This window comes from Filicampus tigris, chromosome 1 (assembly GCF_054856515.1).
Source record: "Filicampus tigris isolate MCC_2025a chromosome 1, RoL_Ftig_1.0, whole genome shotgun sequence".
Lineage (NCBI taxonomy): Eukaryota > Metazoa > Chordata > Actinopteri > Syngnathiformes > Syngnathidae > Filicampus > Filicampus tigris.
This window is the reverse complement of record NC_141217.1, coordinates 17891260-17909097: the sequence shown is the minus strand read 5'-3', so window position 1 is coordinate 17909097 and position 17838 is coordinate 17891260. Positions and strand designations below refer to the sequence as shown.

At 40.1% G+C, this 17838-nt stretch overlaps 1 protein-coding gene across 2 annotated transcripts in view; it reads right to left on the bottom strand.

The window, feature by feature from the left end:
• Nucleotides 1–559: 559 nt before the first annotated feature.
• The window catches only part of fbln2 (fibulin 2), a 33322-nt gene continuing 16043 nt past the window's right edge, over nucleotides 560–17838 (bottom strand). Inside the window, exons 5-17 of one of the 2 annotated variants that reach the window (XM_086023507.1) lie at nucleotides 16858–17059; nucleotides 14760–14978; nucleotides 13975–14085; nucleotides 12023–12124; nucleotides 11105–11236; nucleotides 7919–8056; nucleotides 6322–6456; nucleotides 5077–5205; nucleotides 3882–4007; nucleotides 3428–3544; nucleotides 3205–3333; nucleotides 2957–3080; nucleotides 560–1733 (exon numbers count right to left, since the gene is read on the bottom strand). In XM_086023507.1, the coding sequence (XP_085879633.1) occupies nucleotides 1376–1733; nucleotides 2957–3080; nucleotides 3205–3333; nucleotides 3428–3544; nucleotides 3882–4007; nucleotides 5077–5205; nucleotides 6322–6456; nucleotides 7919–8056; nucleotides 11105–11236; nucleotides 12023–12124; nucleotides 13975–14085; nucleotides 14760–14978; nucleotides 16858–17059 (2022 nt within the window). In that variant the 3' untranslated portion in view covers nucleotides 560–1375. The remainder of the gene's footprint in view (nucleotides 1734–2956; nucleotides 3081–3204; nucleotides 3334–3427; nucleotides 3545–3881; nucleotides 4008–5076; nucleotides 5206–6321; nucleotides 6457–7918; nucleotides 8057–11104; nucleotides 11237–12022; nucleotides 12125–13974; nucleotides 14086–14759; nucleotides 14979–16857; nucleotides 17060–17838) is intronic. The other variant, XM_086023516.1, reaches the window with a different exon arrangement.

Here is a 17838-nt window from a genome sequence, read left to right as displayed (position 1 = left end):
TAATTGTAGTCAGTGCAGCCTGGATGACTGCTTTATCTTTGATAACAAGGATAATCCAGTGTTTACTGAGAGTCAAATCAGCATTTCAAATCGAATATTAATATAAAAAACAACTACGATGGTGCAGTTTAGTCCTTACCACAGTACATTATATTATACAGATTATAGACATATGAGCATTATTATATTTTTAAAGGCAGTGTATTTGTGTGTATTTACTGACATGGACGATCTTGAAATAATATAAGACATCAGACATCAATTTAGGGTGCATTATAGCCGGCCTGTAGATGGGAGTGTAACTCTTATAATAATATCAAAGCCAATTATAAGAATATTGAGTAAATGACTGATATATGCGTTTGTGTATTAATGCATTGTTATTTTTGGAACTATCCACCTGCCTAAAGTCAGCTGGGATAGGTCCCACCTCAGCTCCGACCTAATGAGAATAAGGTCGGAAAATGGTTGGATGGATGTCTAAAATGAGTTAAAAATGCAAAACATGCTTGCCATACAAAATAAATCAAAAGTAAAAACACACACAACGCTCCACAAATACTTGACCCTAATAAATATATTTCATCAGAACTCAACCATATACATTGGTGTTCACTTTAATACTTGGTAACTTATGTATTTAGTACAAAATTATTATACATCCATCCTTATACATACAAAAGAATATATCGTCGCTGTCATGTGAAAAACACTTATCTCCATTTTTTTCATTTTCTTATTTTTACATGAATGATGTTTCCCCGTTACAGACATCGCATTAATGTAAAAATTAAAAGTTTCCAAAATTGGAGATAAGTTTTTTTCACAGGACAGCGACAATATAATACAGGGATACAAAAAACACTATATGGAGTTTAGAAAAATACTTCAAAAACAAATATATGGAGCAGTGCAGCATGAAAGGATAGTCTTAGGTGTTCATTGAGGCACAGAAATATTTCTTACACTAAACCTCGTATTTATCAAACAAAACATTATCTGTATTTGACAAGTTGATGCTACGGTATGTGCAGAAGACATTTGAGTAAAGCGAGAGATTTTAGATTGACAAGATAATTAAACCAATGGGGGGAAAAATCCATACTTGCGGCATTATGCATATCTTTAAATGTAAATATATTATTTTAGTGTTAATGTGTGTTGAACAGTATCGAGGAGGAGACTTAATGATATAATAGGAAATATGACTTTGTGTTTGGTAACTAAAATATTTCTCAGTATTCTTGTGATGTTCAGTGATGTAATGTCCCTTTTGATAGGATGCCAAGAACACTATTCACAAATAGTGGCTTGTTTATGAAATGACAATGATGCATTTTAAGGTCCGTGTTGGCCTGCGAAGAATCTCCAACTGTTACAGCGAGTTGGCTGTGATGAAGACGTAAATCTTGGCGTGGAAGGTGGTGAAGGTCCCCTGTCTCCAGAGCTTCATCTCCACATTAATCAGGAAGTCTCTCGGGCCCTCAACCTGTCTGTGTAAGTAGACGGCGCCCGTGTAGGCATTTAGCTTGCGGGTGCTGAAATAATTATCCTGGTTTCCCTCCGTGATGCTGACAATGACGTTGTCTCCCGAGTAGGCGGGAGACGGTCCGATGCGGAAGATCTGAGCGGGTATGACGATGTTGGACTGAAAACTGAGGTAGTAGTAGGTGATTCTCAGCGGCGAGTTTTGGCACTCCAGGTAGTTGGGACAGCTGATCCGCTCACAGCGCCTACAAATTACACCAAAGTCCAAATGTCACGTATAAGTCACCCGAAAACGAAAATGTTGAAAATAAAGGCTTTGCCGCTGGTTTTGAAATAATCTACTCCTAAAAAAAATAGTCATATTCCATATGTGAATAAATATCTAGTACACTGAAAATGAAGTACAGTGACCAGCCACAAAATTATGACCACATGCAAAACTTGATAATATAAAGTATGAGAGCTGAAAGAAATCAAATATTCACTACAATGACAATAAATCTCAGTTTTTATTGACACTGTCAGGGAGGTGTTACTTGAGCAAGGTGCTTATTATTGTGATTGTAGTTTTTAGTGGTGTAGAACGGCACTGAATCATAATGAGTGGTAGTGTCTAATATGTTGGTTGCTTTTTGATTGCCCAACTGTCAGCGTGATGTAGTGCAGTTCTACACCACAACAAACTATAACCTCAATAATAAACACATTAAGAAAACATTGGTCACTCAGTACTTCTCTCGGTGGCACAATGAACATGATTAACTGTGTAAAGGCAGAAAAGGTCAACTGGCATTATACGACAGTGTGCAAGTGGCCATAATGTTATAGGTGGACTGCGCATATTTAGGACTTTATTTCTATTTTTAAAACATGTCACATAAATTACATTGCTCACCACATTTTACTCATTTTTAAAAAATCAGAGATACATGTAAACTTTTCTAGATTAATTGTTGTGCTGATTCCAAATGTGCCCTCATTTTTTTCTCAAGCACATCAGGTTTACATAATTACAATAACAATGAACTAACAACAATATAATGTGCAATATAGTAATATATTTAGTCATATTTATGAATTAAGGGTTAGGTTTATAGTGAGGACAAGTGGGTATGAAAATGGATGGATGGATGGTTAGGTTCAGCAACAAGTGGAAATTGTTTCTGAAATGTCACAGATATGAAATAAAATGCATGGTAAAATCTGTATTGCGCAAGCTTTTATAGGTCAAACTTAGAAACAAAAAATGTAAATATGTCAAAAACCTGATATGCTAAAATAAAGGCCTTTTTCTAAAATCAGCATCAAAAATAGGACACATAAAGTCACCTGTGACTAAAGTTTGCTGCTGGCCAGCGTTATTAAAACACATTGAAAACTTCTATATGTTCATTAGATAGATGAGAGTGGCATATTGCTGTGAAGTGAAACGAAGCTACCGTTCCAATCTGAGTGTTAGGATACTCACGTGTCGGACACTTTGCGGTAGTTTGGCGGGCAGCTGAGAGAAAGGCAGCGGAAGCCCCCTTGGATGTTGTAGCAGGTTTCGGCTAGAGAGCAGTTATGGGCCTCTGTGGCGCACTCGTCAATATCTAGAAGGCAGATGTAAATAAGTCAAATAGCCAAGATGAGCTAATAAAGTCCAACAAATGTTGAATGATGCATCTAAGTATAAATGTAACTGCAAACTCTCGATTATGTATGCTTTCACTTCACCTCTGCATGAGCGTCCATTTGGCGACATCGTGTATCCAGATTCCGGACACTTGCACGTATAACTTCCATGAACGTTCACACACTTATAAGTGCACAGATGGCCGATGCTTTGGGAACATTCATCGATATCTGGCAAGCAGGGCGGACATCAATCATGTCAAAATGAGTATTAGCACACTGACATGGTGTGAATTTGTTATTTCTGAGGATGAGTTTGGCACACCTTCACAGGTATGCCCATCCTCCTTCAGGTAGTATCCTTGTCTGCAGTAGCACTGGTAAGAGCCGTAGATGTTGGCACACTCCTGACTGCAGGGGCTAGACAAACACTCGTTCACATCTGCGGATGAAAGGTTCAAGCTTATTACTGTCGCAATCCATCTGATCAAAGCCTTTTCACTGTTTCTATCGTGACATAAACGAGTAATGTTGCTATTAAACCAATTATGCTCTTATTGGCACATGCTTGAAGGCATAACCTCAAATCTAACACCATTGTCAATAATGCACTCCTCACTGGACTAAGAGTAGGAATATGAAAAGTCCAGCCCACAAACACACACAGACATGTTTGCACACCTTAAACCCACAGAAAAAGAAAACACACACACACAGACATGCGCTAACATGCACAAATGGATGCACACGCCTACTTTAGCAGCTATTAATACACACACCTTCACAGTTATTGCCATCGCTGGATAAGCGGAAGCCGGTAGTGCATGAGCACTGATAGGAGCCCGGAGTGTTCTCGCAGGTCTGGGCACACAGACGGCCCGGGTAGTGCCAGCACTCATTTACATCTGAGAAGAAGAAGACCTCAGTCAGGCTGAATTGACTTTTTTGCATTTGCTTGATAAGTAGCTATATGTGCGACCAAGGTACTTTATTTTGGGGTCAGCTAGTCTTCCCTCAAGCAGCCAGGAGGTCCCGAGACTAAGCGGAGGATCAGAGGGTATCGAGATTTATCTTCTTTTTTTTAAAATTCGATTTGATTTATTGTAAGCCAGTCAACAAAACACTGCAAACAAACAACCGACATTATCAACATAATCACATATATATATATATTGAACAAAAACAAGAAACAAAAGCAATTTAATTGACCAGTAGGGACTGAGGTGGACCATTGTCCGGTCTCTTAATCCCAACCCCATAATTAATCAAATGATAGTGTCTTCGAAAAATCGCCAAAGTGGGAGAATTAACCACATCATCACTAAGATTATTCCATAATGGCAATACGCTATTACTAAAAAAAAAAGTTTCTAAGGTCCAATTTAGAATGTTTAATTTTGAAATGATGACCTCTTGTACGATCTGACAGTGCATACCCCAAAAATGATTGAAAGTTCATGTCCACTAAACCATTGGTAATCTTGGATACCATAATCAGATCAAATATATCACGACGATGAGTTAGAGACTGAAGATTAACGTTGGCTAAACGTTCCTGATACGAGTACCCGGAAAAGCCAGGCAGTCTACGAGTGAATAAGCGTTGCACTCGCTCAATTAATTTAATGTCAATGCTTGCCGGTCCCTTCCTTTGGCCCCCTCTCTGCCCATCATTAAAACGCATCTTTATTCTTTGCTTTCGACTCAGCATGAGACTCGGCGATGTTTTCGTGTTTTATTGTGTTTACTGCTGGTACTTCATTTATTGCTTTGACTCACTTCTTTATGTACAGCACTTTGTATGCAGCTGTGGTTGTTTTGAAAGTGCTCTATAAATAAAGTTGAGTAGAGATCAAACAGCGCAGCAGAATAACAAACAGTGGCTGCAGAGTCTTTTTGCATGCGTAAATAAAGGAATCTGATGAGTGAGTCAGAGAATTTGAAAGTATAGGGCAGGGTGTGTGTCCAACATACCCACACACATGCGTCCGAAGGCGTCGTACTGATAACCAGTCTGACATTCACAGCGATAGGAGCCAGCAAGGTTGTGGCACAGCTGGCCCTCTCCGCATCGATGGGCACCGCTCTGACACTCATCCACGTCTACAAGACACACAGGGACGCTCAAGATTGAGACGGCGATTAGAGCAGCTGAGAATCGGCATGCATGCAGCGCAATAATGGAACGCATTCCTGGTCAAAATAAAATAGTGCTTGTGTTACCAAAGCCTACCAACCAAAATGATTTTTAAAGGTGACATTTTATGGAAATGGGATTTTTACGTTTTGTTTCTAAATAGCTCAGGATGCCCTTCCACTAATCAAGTGTGAAATCAACACTGTTGCAAATCTTTTGTGATCAGCCTATTTGTGAAAATGTGTCTGTGAGCAAAGCCGTTCATCACTTTTTCTCCACTATTACTATTTGACATATTACACATAGATTTGTCGTGATTATCTTTACTTATACACTTTCAACGATAATTATTTACCAGCAGGACCGGTACTTTGTATTTCTTTCTTTTATTTCTGTATTTGGAGTATAACCATCCATCCATTATCTATACCGCTTGTCCTCGCGGGGAGTGCTGGAGCCTATCCCAGCAGTCTTTGGGGGGATGTAGGCGGAGGACACCCCGAATTGGTTGCCAGCCAGTCGCATTGGAGCATGACTTCAAACTTTAATTTTCGTCACTGAAGAGGACTCACGTGTTAATAGCACTTAATACTGAAGGTGATTGTGTGACTCCATTTTGACTTAATATTCTGTCAGAAAAACATATGGCTTTTCCACTTGTAAAATGTTAATTATAAGCTCATATAATCTTTTGTTTTAATATAAGCATAAGAACGTAGGCCCTTTTCCTCTCTCTGTGATATTGTAGTCGGCACTTTGCTGTGAAACAAGGCAAGATGCAACCAGTTGCATGAGGCCCATTTTAACTGCCTGTTCATGTGTGCAATGCATTTAAGGCCCTGCCTATGGAGGAATACGCAGACATGTCTTTGCGCCGTCAGGTGTATTTTTACTGTCTCCTTGCATGCAAATTTTCATTAAATTGTAACTCATTATTCTCAGAGTGCTTGTCATTGTCCTTTTTCTATTAAAGTTACCAATAATGTCCTATCTTTGTGGGCAAAAAGGACAACTTTTTTTAAAATGATGTTAATCCTTCCGGATGTGAGAGATTAAAGTAGTGCCTCCGTGCCAAAGCTTACCAGTACAACTCGTTCCATCAGGACTGGTGTGATAGCCACGGCTGCATATCATCTTCCTCTGGCACACGTAGGAGCCCACTGTGTTGATGCAGTTAAAGCCTGAACTACATGGCTCAGCGTGACACTCATCAGTATCTAGTGCAGAAAGACACAAAGCGATAGCGGTGAGCAGACAGGGCCACAGAGGCAGCGGGACATCACTAGAACCACATTCAGATATCAAGGCAAACACGTCACACAGTTTCAATGCTTTGGGGAAATGAACAACGTGTCGGATTTTCTCCATATTTCAGAGCATTTCTTCAACTTCTTTTACAGTGGCGTCGGCTGCCTCAACTTGCCCCAGTTCCTGCCCCTGGGGGCTAATTCCACAGCATCAGTTTGTACTCGGGTAGGACACAGGATTGCCTTTTATCCGCCCCCCCCTGCAGCCCCCGACAGCAGCCTCTCTGATCTCCTGCCTGTGTGGCATTTAACCCCCGTGTCCCCGCTGCCTGCAACTCACTCACCTGTGTGACACACCGTACCGTCATCAAGGGCTGCGCGGGAGTCACCTACTGGCAAAGGCCGCGCATGACTAGACGGATCTGGGTTTCAAACCCCAAAAAAAATTCCTCTCTCTAATAGTCATTCGACATAGTTTGAGCTTTTTTTTATGACTTATTTTTGGAATAAGCAATGTTGATTACATGTGAGGTTATTTACTATTCACATGCCAATAATAATGCAGAGGTAGGAGTAAGGCACGTGTCACAAACATTTTTTACCATAAAGTTTCAAGCAAGTTGGTGAGCTAAAATGTAGCATTAACGTAGCTTTCCCGCTTTGTGGGTTTTATAGTGACAGATGAAGCTCGTCGTTGTTGAATCCATTCCGTCACGGCTCACCACTTTTCTTAGTTTGGTCCTTCGCAAGCTGAGCCGTGATTGGTTGTTACCTGAGCTCCGAGTGATGTCATTTTCAGATAACAGCAAGTGAAAAAATGACCGCCCCCTGAGATGTATAAAAACGGGTAGATTTTGCTGCTTAATCCATTTTCCGCAAATGCAATTAATCCGAATATTGCGTTCAGACTAGTGAAGGCGCATAGAACATATTATTGTAAAGGAAATGTTTGACTTGACTTCCTCTTTAAGTGGATGCGATGGTTTAAATCTCCATCCATCCATCCATTCATCTATTATCCAAACCGCCTCACGAGGGTGCTGGAGCATATCCCAGCTGTCTCCGGGCAGTGGGTGGGGTACACCATGAATTGGTTGCCAGCCAATCACAAGCAAACATTCACACTCACAGTCACACTTACGGACAATTTAGAGTGTTCAATTAACCTACCAGTCATGCTTTTGGAATGTGGAAGGAAATCGGAGTACCCGGAGAAAAGCCATGCAGGGACAGGGAGAGCATGCAAACTCCACAAAGGAAGGACGGGGCCAGATTCGAACCCGCGACTTCTGCACTGTGAGGAGAGCATGCTAACCAGTCAACCACCTTGCAACCTGGTTTAAATAATGTTGTGTTGCATTGCATTGCGTTCCTGCCTTGTGTTTGAGTCCACCAGGCTCAACGGATGGTCAATAAGAAAGACTCCTCCTACCTATACAGTTGCCTTGTGTGTCCCGTTCAAATCCAACTGGGCAACGAGGTTTGAGGTTGCACCTGAATGAGCCTTCTGTGTTTACACACTCATATTCAGGCATGCAGTCATGACTCCCTTCCGTACACTCGTTAATATCTGTGAAAAAGAGTAAAACACAAGGGCTGATTAAAGCGTGTCTGCCATTTACTACAAAAAGAACACAGAAACATAATCAGTTTCAGTCAAGTAATCTTTCTGAATCCTAACCATTATGTCATGGTAATTAGTGTGCCGGGGGAGATAATCAGGTGTGTGTTATCCAACTTCTCTTCATTGGTTTGAAAATTATTAGTTATTGAGTGCAAATAATATATCTTTGTTCTTATATCTATGCCACGCACATACATTGACAGGCGGAACAAAATGCTATTCCATTAGTTGCCAAAAAGAACAATTAACCTGTTGATCCAGCATTTTTGAACGATACAGAATATATTTTTCTTTAGTGGCGTGTCGGGAAATTTTGTTTCCCATTTTCTGCCTTGGCTCCAAAAAGTGTTGAAATAGATCCAATGAATGTATGGTGCTTAAAACATCATGCATGTAACGCCATGCGCCACCACTAGATGGCACTATGGTTTAATATAGTGTAGAATAGATTTCATGTAAGGCAGGTTCTTCATGCATGTTAAATTCTTAAAGCTGCCAGGTAATTGTAGTGAGTAACATATAGGAATCTTGTGCTTATCAACCATAATTGACTAAATGATGCAATTAGAAATCACCCAGAAATCACATGCCTTCTGCAAAGTTTTTGAACACACATCTGTCTACTGTGGCAGAAACCGGTGGTATATTCCTCAAGAGTCTGCCACCTGCCTTCCAAGGGATTTACCTCATGCCAATCACACGGCATCTGTTGCCACAGTTAGACCCAACACTCGAGGGGAATCAGTATCTCAAGGAATTCCAAATCATGGTGCATATGTGCAAGCGTGAATAATGCATAGGTGTCGAGTACTTTCAAGCAATGCCAGATGGAGTTTGCCGCTGTAATTGCAGCACTCAGTCAATGGAAGGCCATCCTGTGGATATAGAGTTGGAAAGTCTCCACAGAATACACACAAACCTGGAAATCTGATGCTGACCGAGATGGGGTAGAAAGAAGACAGGAAGCAGGATAAAAATGTGAGACTGGCGGCGACCTCCCTAACAATGAAGTCAACAGGGAAGGTGTATGTTTCCTTGGACGCTGGCTTTTAATTAAAATGCAGACAACAACTGTGCCACGTGTAGCTCAAATACTGATTACAGCCCGCTGTAATGGATATCCATTCCTAACAATGTTGGTGAGAGAGTCAGTGTCTATCTGATGAACTAGAAATTAACTGGCACAGGCGATAAAGGCCTAATTAAAGAAAACAAAGGAGGAATGGATGATATTGTTTAATTTTTTATGCGTTCCAATGATATGCGTTCCTTCTACAGTTTCTCCTGTATTACTGACAGACAGACTTAATCTGGCTAATATATCTAATTTCGCACCCAGCTATTCGGAAAGTAAGTAGCAGCATAATACCTTACATTTTTCTGTGCTGCATCAACATTGGGATTTAACGTTAACCTTAAAATAAAATGAATGCATTCTGAATGGAAACGGTCATAGGCAAATTCGCAACAATAGATGTCAATGGAATAAGATTTGGTACTGCTAAATATTTGATCCTCAAGTTATTCAGGAATAAATCTAATATTCAATAGTGTTAAGCAGTGGCAATTTCTGGTATGTGCAACCAGTATGACTGCACAGAGCGGCATTTTTTGGGGGGTGGGCAAAATATATGCTACGCGAACTGTTTTTCTATTGGTATCATGATATGCAAATAACTGCCGTTTGTATGGGGAATTTTCACCCCTTTTGGAGATATTAAAATGGGTTTTCTTCATTGTTTGAAGAGCTCTGTATTTGGAGGAACAGCTTAAAGTTTAGCTCATTGTTGGTAGAAAGTGACCGAGTGCCATGTGTATGTTCTTGCTATGCCGAGTGCTTAACTAAAAGTGAAAGCTAACTAGCGATGGGAATGTTCAAGACCCACCTTTGTAATTTATCTTCTTACTAATAAAAATGTAATAATTGTTAGTATATTTTCAGTCTTTAGGTCCTTATTGCTCTCTTACCTTTTAACTCATTCACCCTAACCCTAATAAGACATACAGTATACTATCAGCTTTTTTTTCGGGGTGGGGAGGACACACAATATTTACCTTTATTTATTTTTCTGTTTATTTACTTAATTCTAAAGCTTATCTCCTGTTGCTTTATTATTATTTGTTCATAATTCAATATATTTTAAAGAAAAAAAAATGAGGTCCAATCCAGTGTTGGGTTGCGGTGTGTGGTTGCCACACAGGGCGCTATTCAAGCTAAGACCGCCACTGGTAATTAGCGCAGTGTTTTCACTCTGTACACACATGCTGCGGTTGGCACAAAAAAAACAGCAACAGGTGCAATTCACCACGTTAGTAAGACGATTATTCATACAAGGTTGGTACAAATGATTACCAATCTTAACCGCACCATTGTGTGTCGTTCTGACAGAGAAACACAATTCATTTCATTCCCATTGTCAATTTGCTTCGACTGCGACAAGAGACAAAAGAGTTCAATTACATTGTCTTGGTGAGCCACCAACAGGAAGAGAAAACGAAGAGTTAACGGCCTAAATGGCTGCTACGTTGAGCCTCGCTATTTAGTACAGTTTCTTTTTAAATGCTCTTTGTGCTTGATTGAACATTCTTTACATTTACAAGGAGCAGAAGATTAGAGGAGTCTCCTTGATTGACTCCAAAGAGAGACTGCAGAAGCAAGCAGCACTTCCAGCACGTCTAATAATCATCTACAAGAGCACTGCCGCTGCTTTATGAATGAGACCTCGGCACAGGACAAATTTATGGCGCATGGAAGTAATGAGACATACTGCTGCACCTCAACATTGGGCGCTTCCCCTACATGGAAGTGCGCAGCAGCTCTTCGTGGTGCAAAATGGAAGCAAATTCCATGGGAGCTGGAGTGACATGTTTTAGCATTTCCGGCCGTGTCTTTTGTTCACATAATTAGTTTTAAAACGTTCTCTTCAAGGTGCTGTTCAAGGTGCCTCGCTCGATATCTTTTTGCTGCTTGGCGCTAATAAAAGTGTGGCACACCTTTACAAATGTCTCCGTTGATTTGGTATCCCGGGGGACAGGTGATCAGTCTTTGGCAGACATAGCTCCCTGCAGTGTTCATGCAGCGTTCATTCAACTGGCAGGCATGCACTGACATACACTCATTTATATCTGCAACAGAAGAAAAAGAACAGGAGAACAGTGTGAGGCAAGCCCATCCACTAAGAAAAGTGTGCAAAAAGGCAAAAAGAGGCGTGTTCGGGTGGGTGCAAATATTATTATGAACTCAGTCTCGGTCTATGTGCTATTGACAGCTAAATGTGGGACATTAAAGAGAGATGCTATGGGCTACTAATGAAAACAATGCACTTCAGCAAGAGGATGAAATAAAAAAAGGGCATTTATTTAATTATTTATTTTTTATTTATTTTTTTCTTTTTCTTTTTTTTCTTTTTCTAATTATCTATTTATTTTTTATTATAATTTTTTTTTTTCTAATGTTTTGCTTTCAATGTTTTAAAGCACTTTGAGTTGCATTTTTATGTATGAAAAGTGCTATATAAATAAAATGTGATTGATTGATTGAAAAGCAGTTGATTAGCTGTATACAATGATAACGTGGCTGTCTTAAATCTCCCTGATGGGAAATAATTACAGGGAGGGCACAAAAATATACCGTAATATATATTTGAATCACTATTATTTGTCTATTTCTCAGTGTGTTGCCAGGGGGAAAAGAGATTTAAACTGTATCTCCTCTGCACATCTTGAGATGCTGATGAGATAAAGAGATAAATCAGCACGAGGCATTCCAAGAATCTTGACTCAACGGGAGCCAAACTGTTCCTAAATTGAGAGCTGAAATTACAAACCACATTGTACTGTAATTGTATCCAACCTCCACACTAGACCCTGGTAAGTTGTCAGAAAATCTTTCCAGTATTATATGTGCCTTGCCTTCACAGGATTGTTCATCAGCCATGAGGGAGAAGCCTGGGAAACATGAACAGCGTGGCCTTCCGCCCTGCGGGATGCAATGTTGGTCACAAGGGCCGTTTCCTGCAAAGAGCGAGATCACATGACATTTACCGTGGAACACGGAACAAGCGTGTACGCCTGTGCAGCAGACAGAACTGTGTTTCCATTTCCATTGCCCTGTTGTTCTTTTTTCATTGTAATCCTATACAGGTCAAATTGCATTGTCTTAAATGCACAGAAAGCTGGACCTCCACCTCATTGTCAGGTTGAAAAGAAACAAAATGTAATGTACGGCCAAGTTACAGAGCCTAGAACAGTGGTGTCCAAATTTTACTTTTGAGGGATGCATACAGAAAAACTGAAGGATGCAAGGACCACTTTGACGTTGGCCAACTTCATGAAACACGTTAAAACCTATCAATCAAGGGATTATGTATTCTAGTTATTTTGAACTGGGTTTTAGTTATTTTATTTGAACACCTGTTACAGGTGAAAATGCAAACAGTTGGGGATTTTTCATGATTTTGTGGTGATCCAAAGCCCTGTATCCCACGAAAATAGATCCGCCCCTGTGCTCAGCAGATCTCCTAATTGAGGACCAAAGCGAGAGTAATCGATAATAAGATGATCATTTTTCAGGCAGTGTTTACCAGTACTTGACAATCTAAATCATGAATGTGCTGTGTTCACAAATCAGACCTTGACAGACAACAGAAAGTGCAGAAAAACATATTTTCTTTGAAAGTGAAATATCATAATATATGAGGCATTATAAAGAGAACTATTAATATTTCAGTTGTAAAGAGTTGCATATGTAGATACGCGCTGCAAGTTGAATATATTCTAAGCATTAGATGTCAATAGTGATTGACAAATGAAGCTTCATGAAGCACTGATAATTTTTTACTCCTCAATGGCACGCTTGGTTTAAAGATGCAACGAAAATGTATGGAATTAGCCTTTAAATTTAAACCAAGAACACCACCTAGAGGAGTAAAAAATATCAAGTGCTTCATGAAGCTTCATTTTCCCATCACCAGTTGTGAGGTGAGTCGCACCCATGGGGGATGCGTGTGTCTACCCAACCACCCAACTTTTTCAACACCCGTACTTGATGGGGTTGCAGGCTTTGTCAAAAATATATATTTTCTATATGCTGAGGGATGCTATAAAATGGCTGGCAGCCCACAAATGCCCTCCAGGCCACAGTTTGTCCACCACCGGCCTAGAGCATCCAACCTTGACCTTTGCAATTGAATAAGCATGTTTTACTACCAGCATTTGTTCCCATCATGTTAAAGGACATTGCGATGTATACTTAACTCATTCACTGCCAGATGTTTCAGACATCTCTATTACCCTAACGTTTGAAAAAAAGACAAGTAAATCTGTCAATGGCAGTGAATGAGTTAAAGTGGAAGTCAACACAAACATATTTTTTTCAAGAATATGTTTTATGCAGGCCCACTAGTTGAAACAGGGCATTCTGATAAATCTTGCGTTTGTAGAATAAGAGTTAATCCACTCGTTTTTAGCCATCTCTGGGGACGGCCATTTTGTCATTTCTGTCGACTGAAAATGACATCACAATTGCTCATGGCTCAGGTAACAACCAATCACGGCTCACCTGTTTTCTGAAACTGAGCCATGATTGGTCGTTACCTGAGCCCTGAGCAGTTGTGATGTCATCTTCAGGCGACAGAAGTGACAAAATGGCCGCCCCCTGAGATGACTAAAAACGAGTGGATTTTGCTGCTTAATTCATATTTCATAATAATCATATTGCCTTGTTTCAACTAGTGGGCCTGCATAGAACATATTCTTGAAAAAACATGTTTGGGTTGACTTCCACTTTAAGTGCTGAATTTGGACATGAGTGACTGAAAGTGCTCAGTCTCGACTCTCCCTTTCCCCTCTTAAAGCTCTCTAACCTTCACAGGGGTTGACTGGCACCAAAGGCTGGGTAGGCGGCGTAGAAGAGGTGGTGGGCTGCACCCCCTGCCTGTCATCCTCCTTCAGTGTGTTCTCCTCATCCACCCTCTCTGCGGAAACAGGAATAATCTCATCACAGGCACAGGGGATTACACTATAATCACGAAGTCTGCCTTGCCTACCACTGCCTTAGTTAAAGGCTTACACCTATTTTCAGCTTGAGGATAAGATGCTGGCAGCCATAGGGAAATATGTAATAGCGGCGAAGGTGCGGCAGGAAAAAGCATTGCCTACAGACAAACATTTGCCTTTATTGGTGAGCTCCATCCCGGACTGTAATTTTGCATCCTGTTGAGACAGGTTTGTGTTGGCGAAAGTGTTGTTGATCAAGCCTGCTACGCTGAAGCATAGTCGTACAACGTTATCTGCAAATACCTTTCATACTGGACATGTGAGCGGCCTCCTGTTTTCAGTTTGTGCAAGTTTTTCCGACCAGTGAAAATATTTTCATCAAAGACTGCAAAGCTTTTTTGTCAGCCAGAGAGCCATGATTTGTGAAGAAGTGCTGTCAGTCCAGGAAATGGATGTTAGCATGTGATTTGAATGGTTATTATTAGGTGGTATCGGGGCTCGCAGACAGGAAGGAACTCCGAGAAAATAATACGCTGCGAACATGCGGACAAATGTTGTCTCCGTCGACTGTAAATCATATTTGATAGGAGTGACACTTTTCCTGCTCATGTGCTTCACTGGAAATGTCTGTTAGCACCACGTAAAGTTTTACCTTGCGCACAAGTGAAAGCATCCTCTTGCAGCACGTATCCTGGGAAGCACTCGCAGCGGAAAGAGCCTGGTGTGTTTACACATCTGTGCTGGCAGATGCTGCCCTCATAGATCAGGCACTCGTCCATGTCCTCCACCTCAACAGGCTCCTCCACCGCATTCTCCCCGTGTCTCTCTTCTCCGATAGAGAAGGCCTCATTCGGATAAAGGCTGTCGGACACTGTAGCGCAGAGTTTTTACACACAAATAGCAGCATAATGCCTTACGCAGACACATTACGAGCTGAAGAACATATGTCCACTGAGAATTGACTGTAAATGTCCTGCTAACCAGTGATGCGTTAGAAATAAATGTGTTACCTTAATATATCATTTTTTTACAGTAACAACTAGTCTAACTCGTTACTCTTCATAGTTAAGTAATCCGACTACAGTTACTTTGCAAAGTCAAAATTAGTTACTGCATAGTGTTAACAATGATGGCAGTCAGCTCACAGTAATATAAATGTTACTTAGCATTCACTATCAAGTGGTAGTGCCATGATCTGCCTTTTAGTGAGTGACATTTAACAGCAACTGAATAGGAATTACATATTTTTTAATCACAGTTTTCCCACATTCGGATATGTGGAAGAAAACTAATAATTAACAAATAATACAATACAGGAGGGGACCCAATTCCCAGATAAAGACACACAGAAAACAAGTGTAAGGTTATAGAACGCATAAGAACGGGGAAGTACAGTGTTTACAGGTTGAAGTGAAGCATTGTGGAACTTCACAAGTTGCATTCCAGTTTGGGGGAGTGACGTCACGTATGCGCCATATCACGTTTCGACCACGTGAAAAATAGCAATGAGGGAGGGAGAGAAATTTGTGTTTTCATGCAGTCACTATTTTGAATTTGTGTCAGATAAAGAAAATATTATGGTATGCTGCACAAAGCATTAACTAGCTTCAAAAACACTACCAATAAGTCGAAAAACATACAAAAAAAAACTGTGTGACTGTTTGAGGTGTCCAAATGTAATCATTATATTGATAAACAATAAATGTACATTACAATTGATTAAAAGTTTACCAATAATAGTTAAATATGTTAGGCCAAAACAAACTGCCTTAAAGTCTAGAATTACTTTCTTTACATATAAGAACTAGCTGTTTATGTTAAGTTAAATCAATAAACACTTTTTTTTTCAAATAAAAACAAGTACTTGTATTAAGTCAAAAAAGGTTGTCTTTATTTTACTTAATTTTTTAAATTTTTTATTTTACAATAAAAGGACATCATTGGGAAAATGTACATCCAATGAAGTTTTGGCAAAACCAATTGTCATTTTTTTTATGCGGGATTATCGGCATCTGTTGAATGTAACTAATAAAGTAAATTGTAATTTAACTTAGATACTTTTAAAATCAAGTAATCTGTAACTTCAGTAAGTTACTTTTAAAGTCAAGTAACCAGTAGTTTGAACAAGTTACTCTTAAAATCAAGTAATCAATAAAGTAACTCAGTTACTTTTTCCAGTGAACCATAGCAACACTGCTGCAAACACTTACATTTGTGTTTTCTGTACCACCATTCATCAATAGGCACAGGCCCTTTCATATAAAAATAAAAAAATCTACAACAATGGTATCTTGCCATCCTCCGATATACTGTACAATATGTCGTATACTCTATCTTTGATCTATAGGCTCTTGGCCATCATTCATTTACAGGCAAAATAATCCTTTCCAACTATTTGGATTTCGAACTAAGTGAGTTTTCAAACTTGAAGCAATAAACAAAACCAAGACAAGACTTGGAACAGCAAAGCAGAGAATTACAGCAGCTACAGCACTCGGTCTCTTAGAATTAACCAAGCAGGCTGGACAGGACGATTGCACTTTGTTCTTGGAGGCCATTACACCATTTTTCAGCCATGCGTGTGGACCTGCTTCTTTTAAATGCCAAGAAAACAGATTACCTTTGGTCCGAAGCAGTGCTTTTTCCCGGCAGTGCATCGATTGAATGCTTTCACCTCTTGGCATGAGGCATACGAAGCGTTAGTAATTTTGTTTGTGCTTTTTTGTGGCGTCTGCATTTTCTGTCCATACCTTTTTTGGGAGGCGAAGTGGCATCGAGAGCGGGCTTCTCTTTAACTGCGTGCCAGCTGTCGTGACTCTGGTCCCATGACTCCACCCCCTCACAGCATAAGAGGAAAACTTGTCTGCAGGGGAGGCCCATGTGTCGGTGGGCTTTACACTCGTGACCCTCGGTGCGGAACTTCAGCCCCAGAGAGCAGCAGTCACAGCACTCCTGGAGGTCATAATCAGTCAAGACACGTACAGTATGTTTAGTGTATGTACGGTATGTGTTTCTTCGATATATATTGAAAATATCTGGGGGCTTTATGGCTGATACAGATGGATACTTAGCATAAAATCATCTGTACACACAAATTTGGCCTTTCTAAAAGAAAGATATCTTGCTATTTGCTTTACAAATGATCCCTCAAACAAACTTAATTTATCTTTTTGCTTCTCTTTCTCTGATCGGTACAAAAATATGTGTATGGACTCAGGCTGCTCAACAATCAAGTTGGGAAATGAAGAAAGTGGTCTGTTCTCTCAAAAGTTTGCTCCATGAATCCACCTGGGAATGAGCTGATAGAAACTGTTTGGAAAAAGTGCCGATAGTTCAAAGTACTTTAACGTAAAAAAGATTTGACTCAGAAACTCAGTGATTTCGTTAAAGCATTACAAGGATGGCAGTGCATCAACCAAATTCTGATAAAGGTGGCAAATGGTGATGTGAATGCAACACACGAGAGAGTGGCTCTCGTGCTCTGCTGGTATACTATTGAATTAGGGAATAATAAAGTAACATCAAGCCTAAATGTATAAAAATCTAAAGTCTCCTGCTATGTTACCAAGCTAAATTATTCCATCCATTTCCCGAGCATGTTTCTGCAATTACAAAAAGGTCAGTTGTTCCAGAGGTTTCCTTTGAAGATTGCAAAGCTTGTAAGGCAGTGAGAATCTTCAGCAGTAATTGACTCTCAGTCATCTGTCTAAATTAAATAAGGCAATTGACCA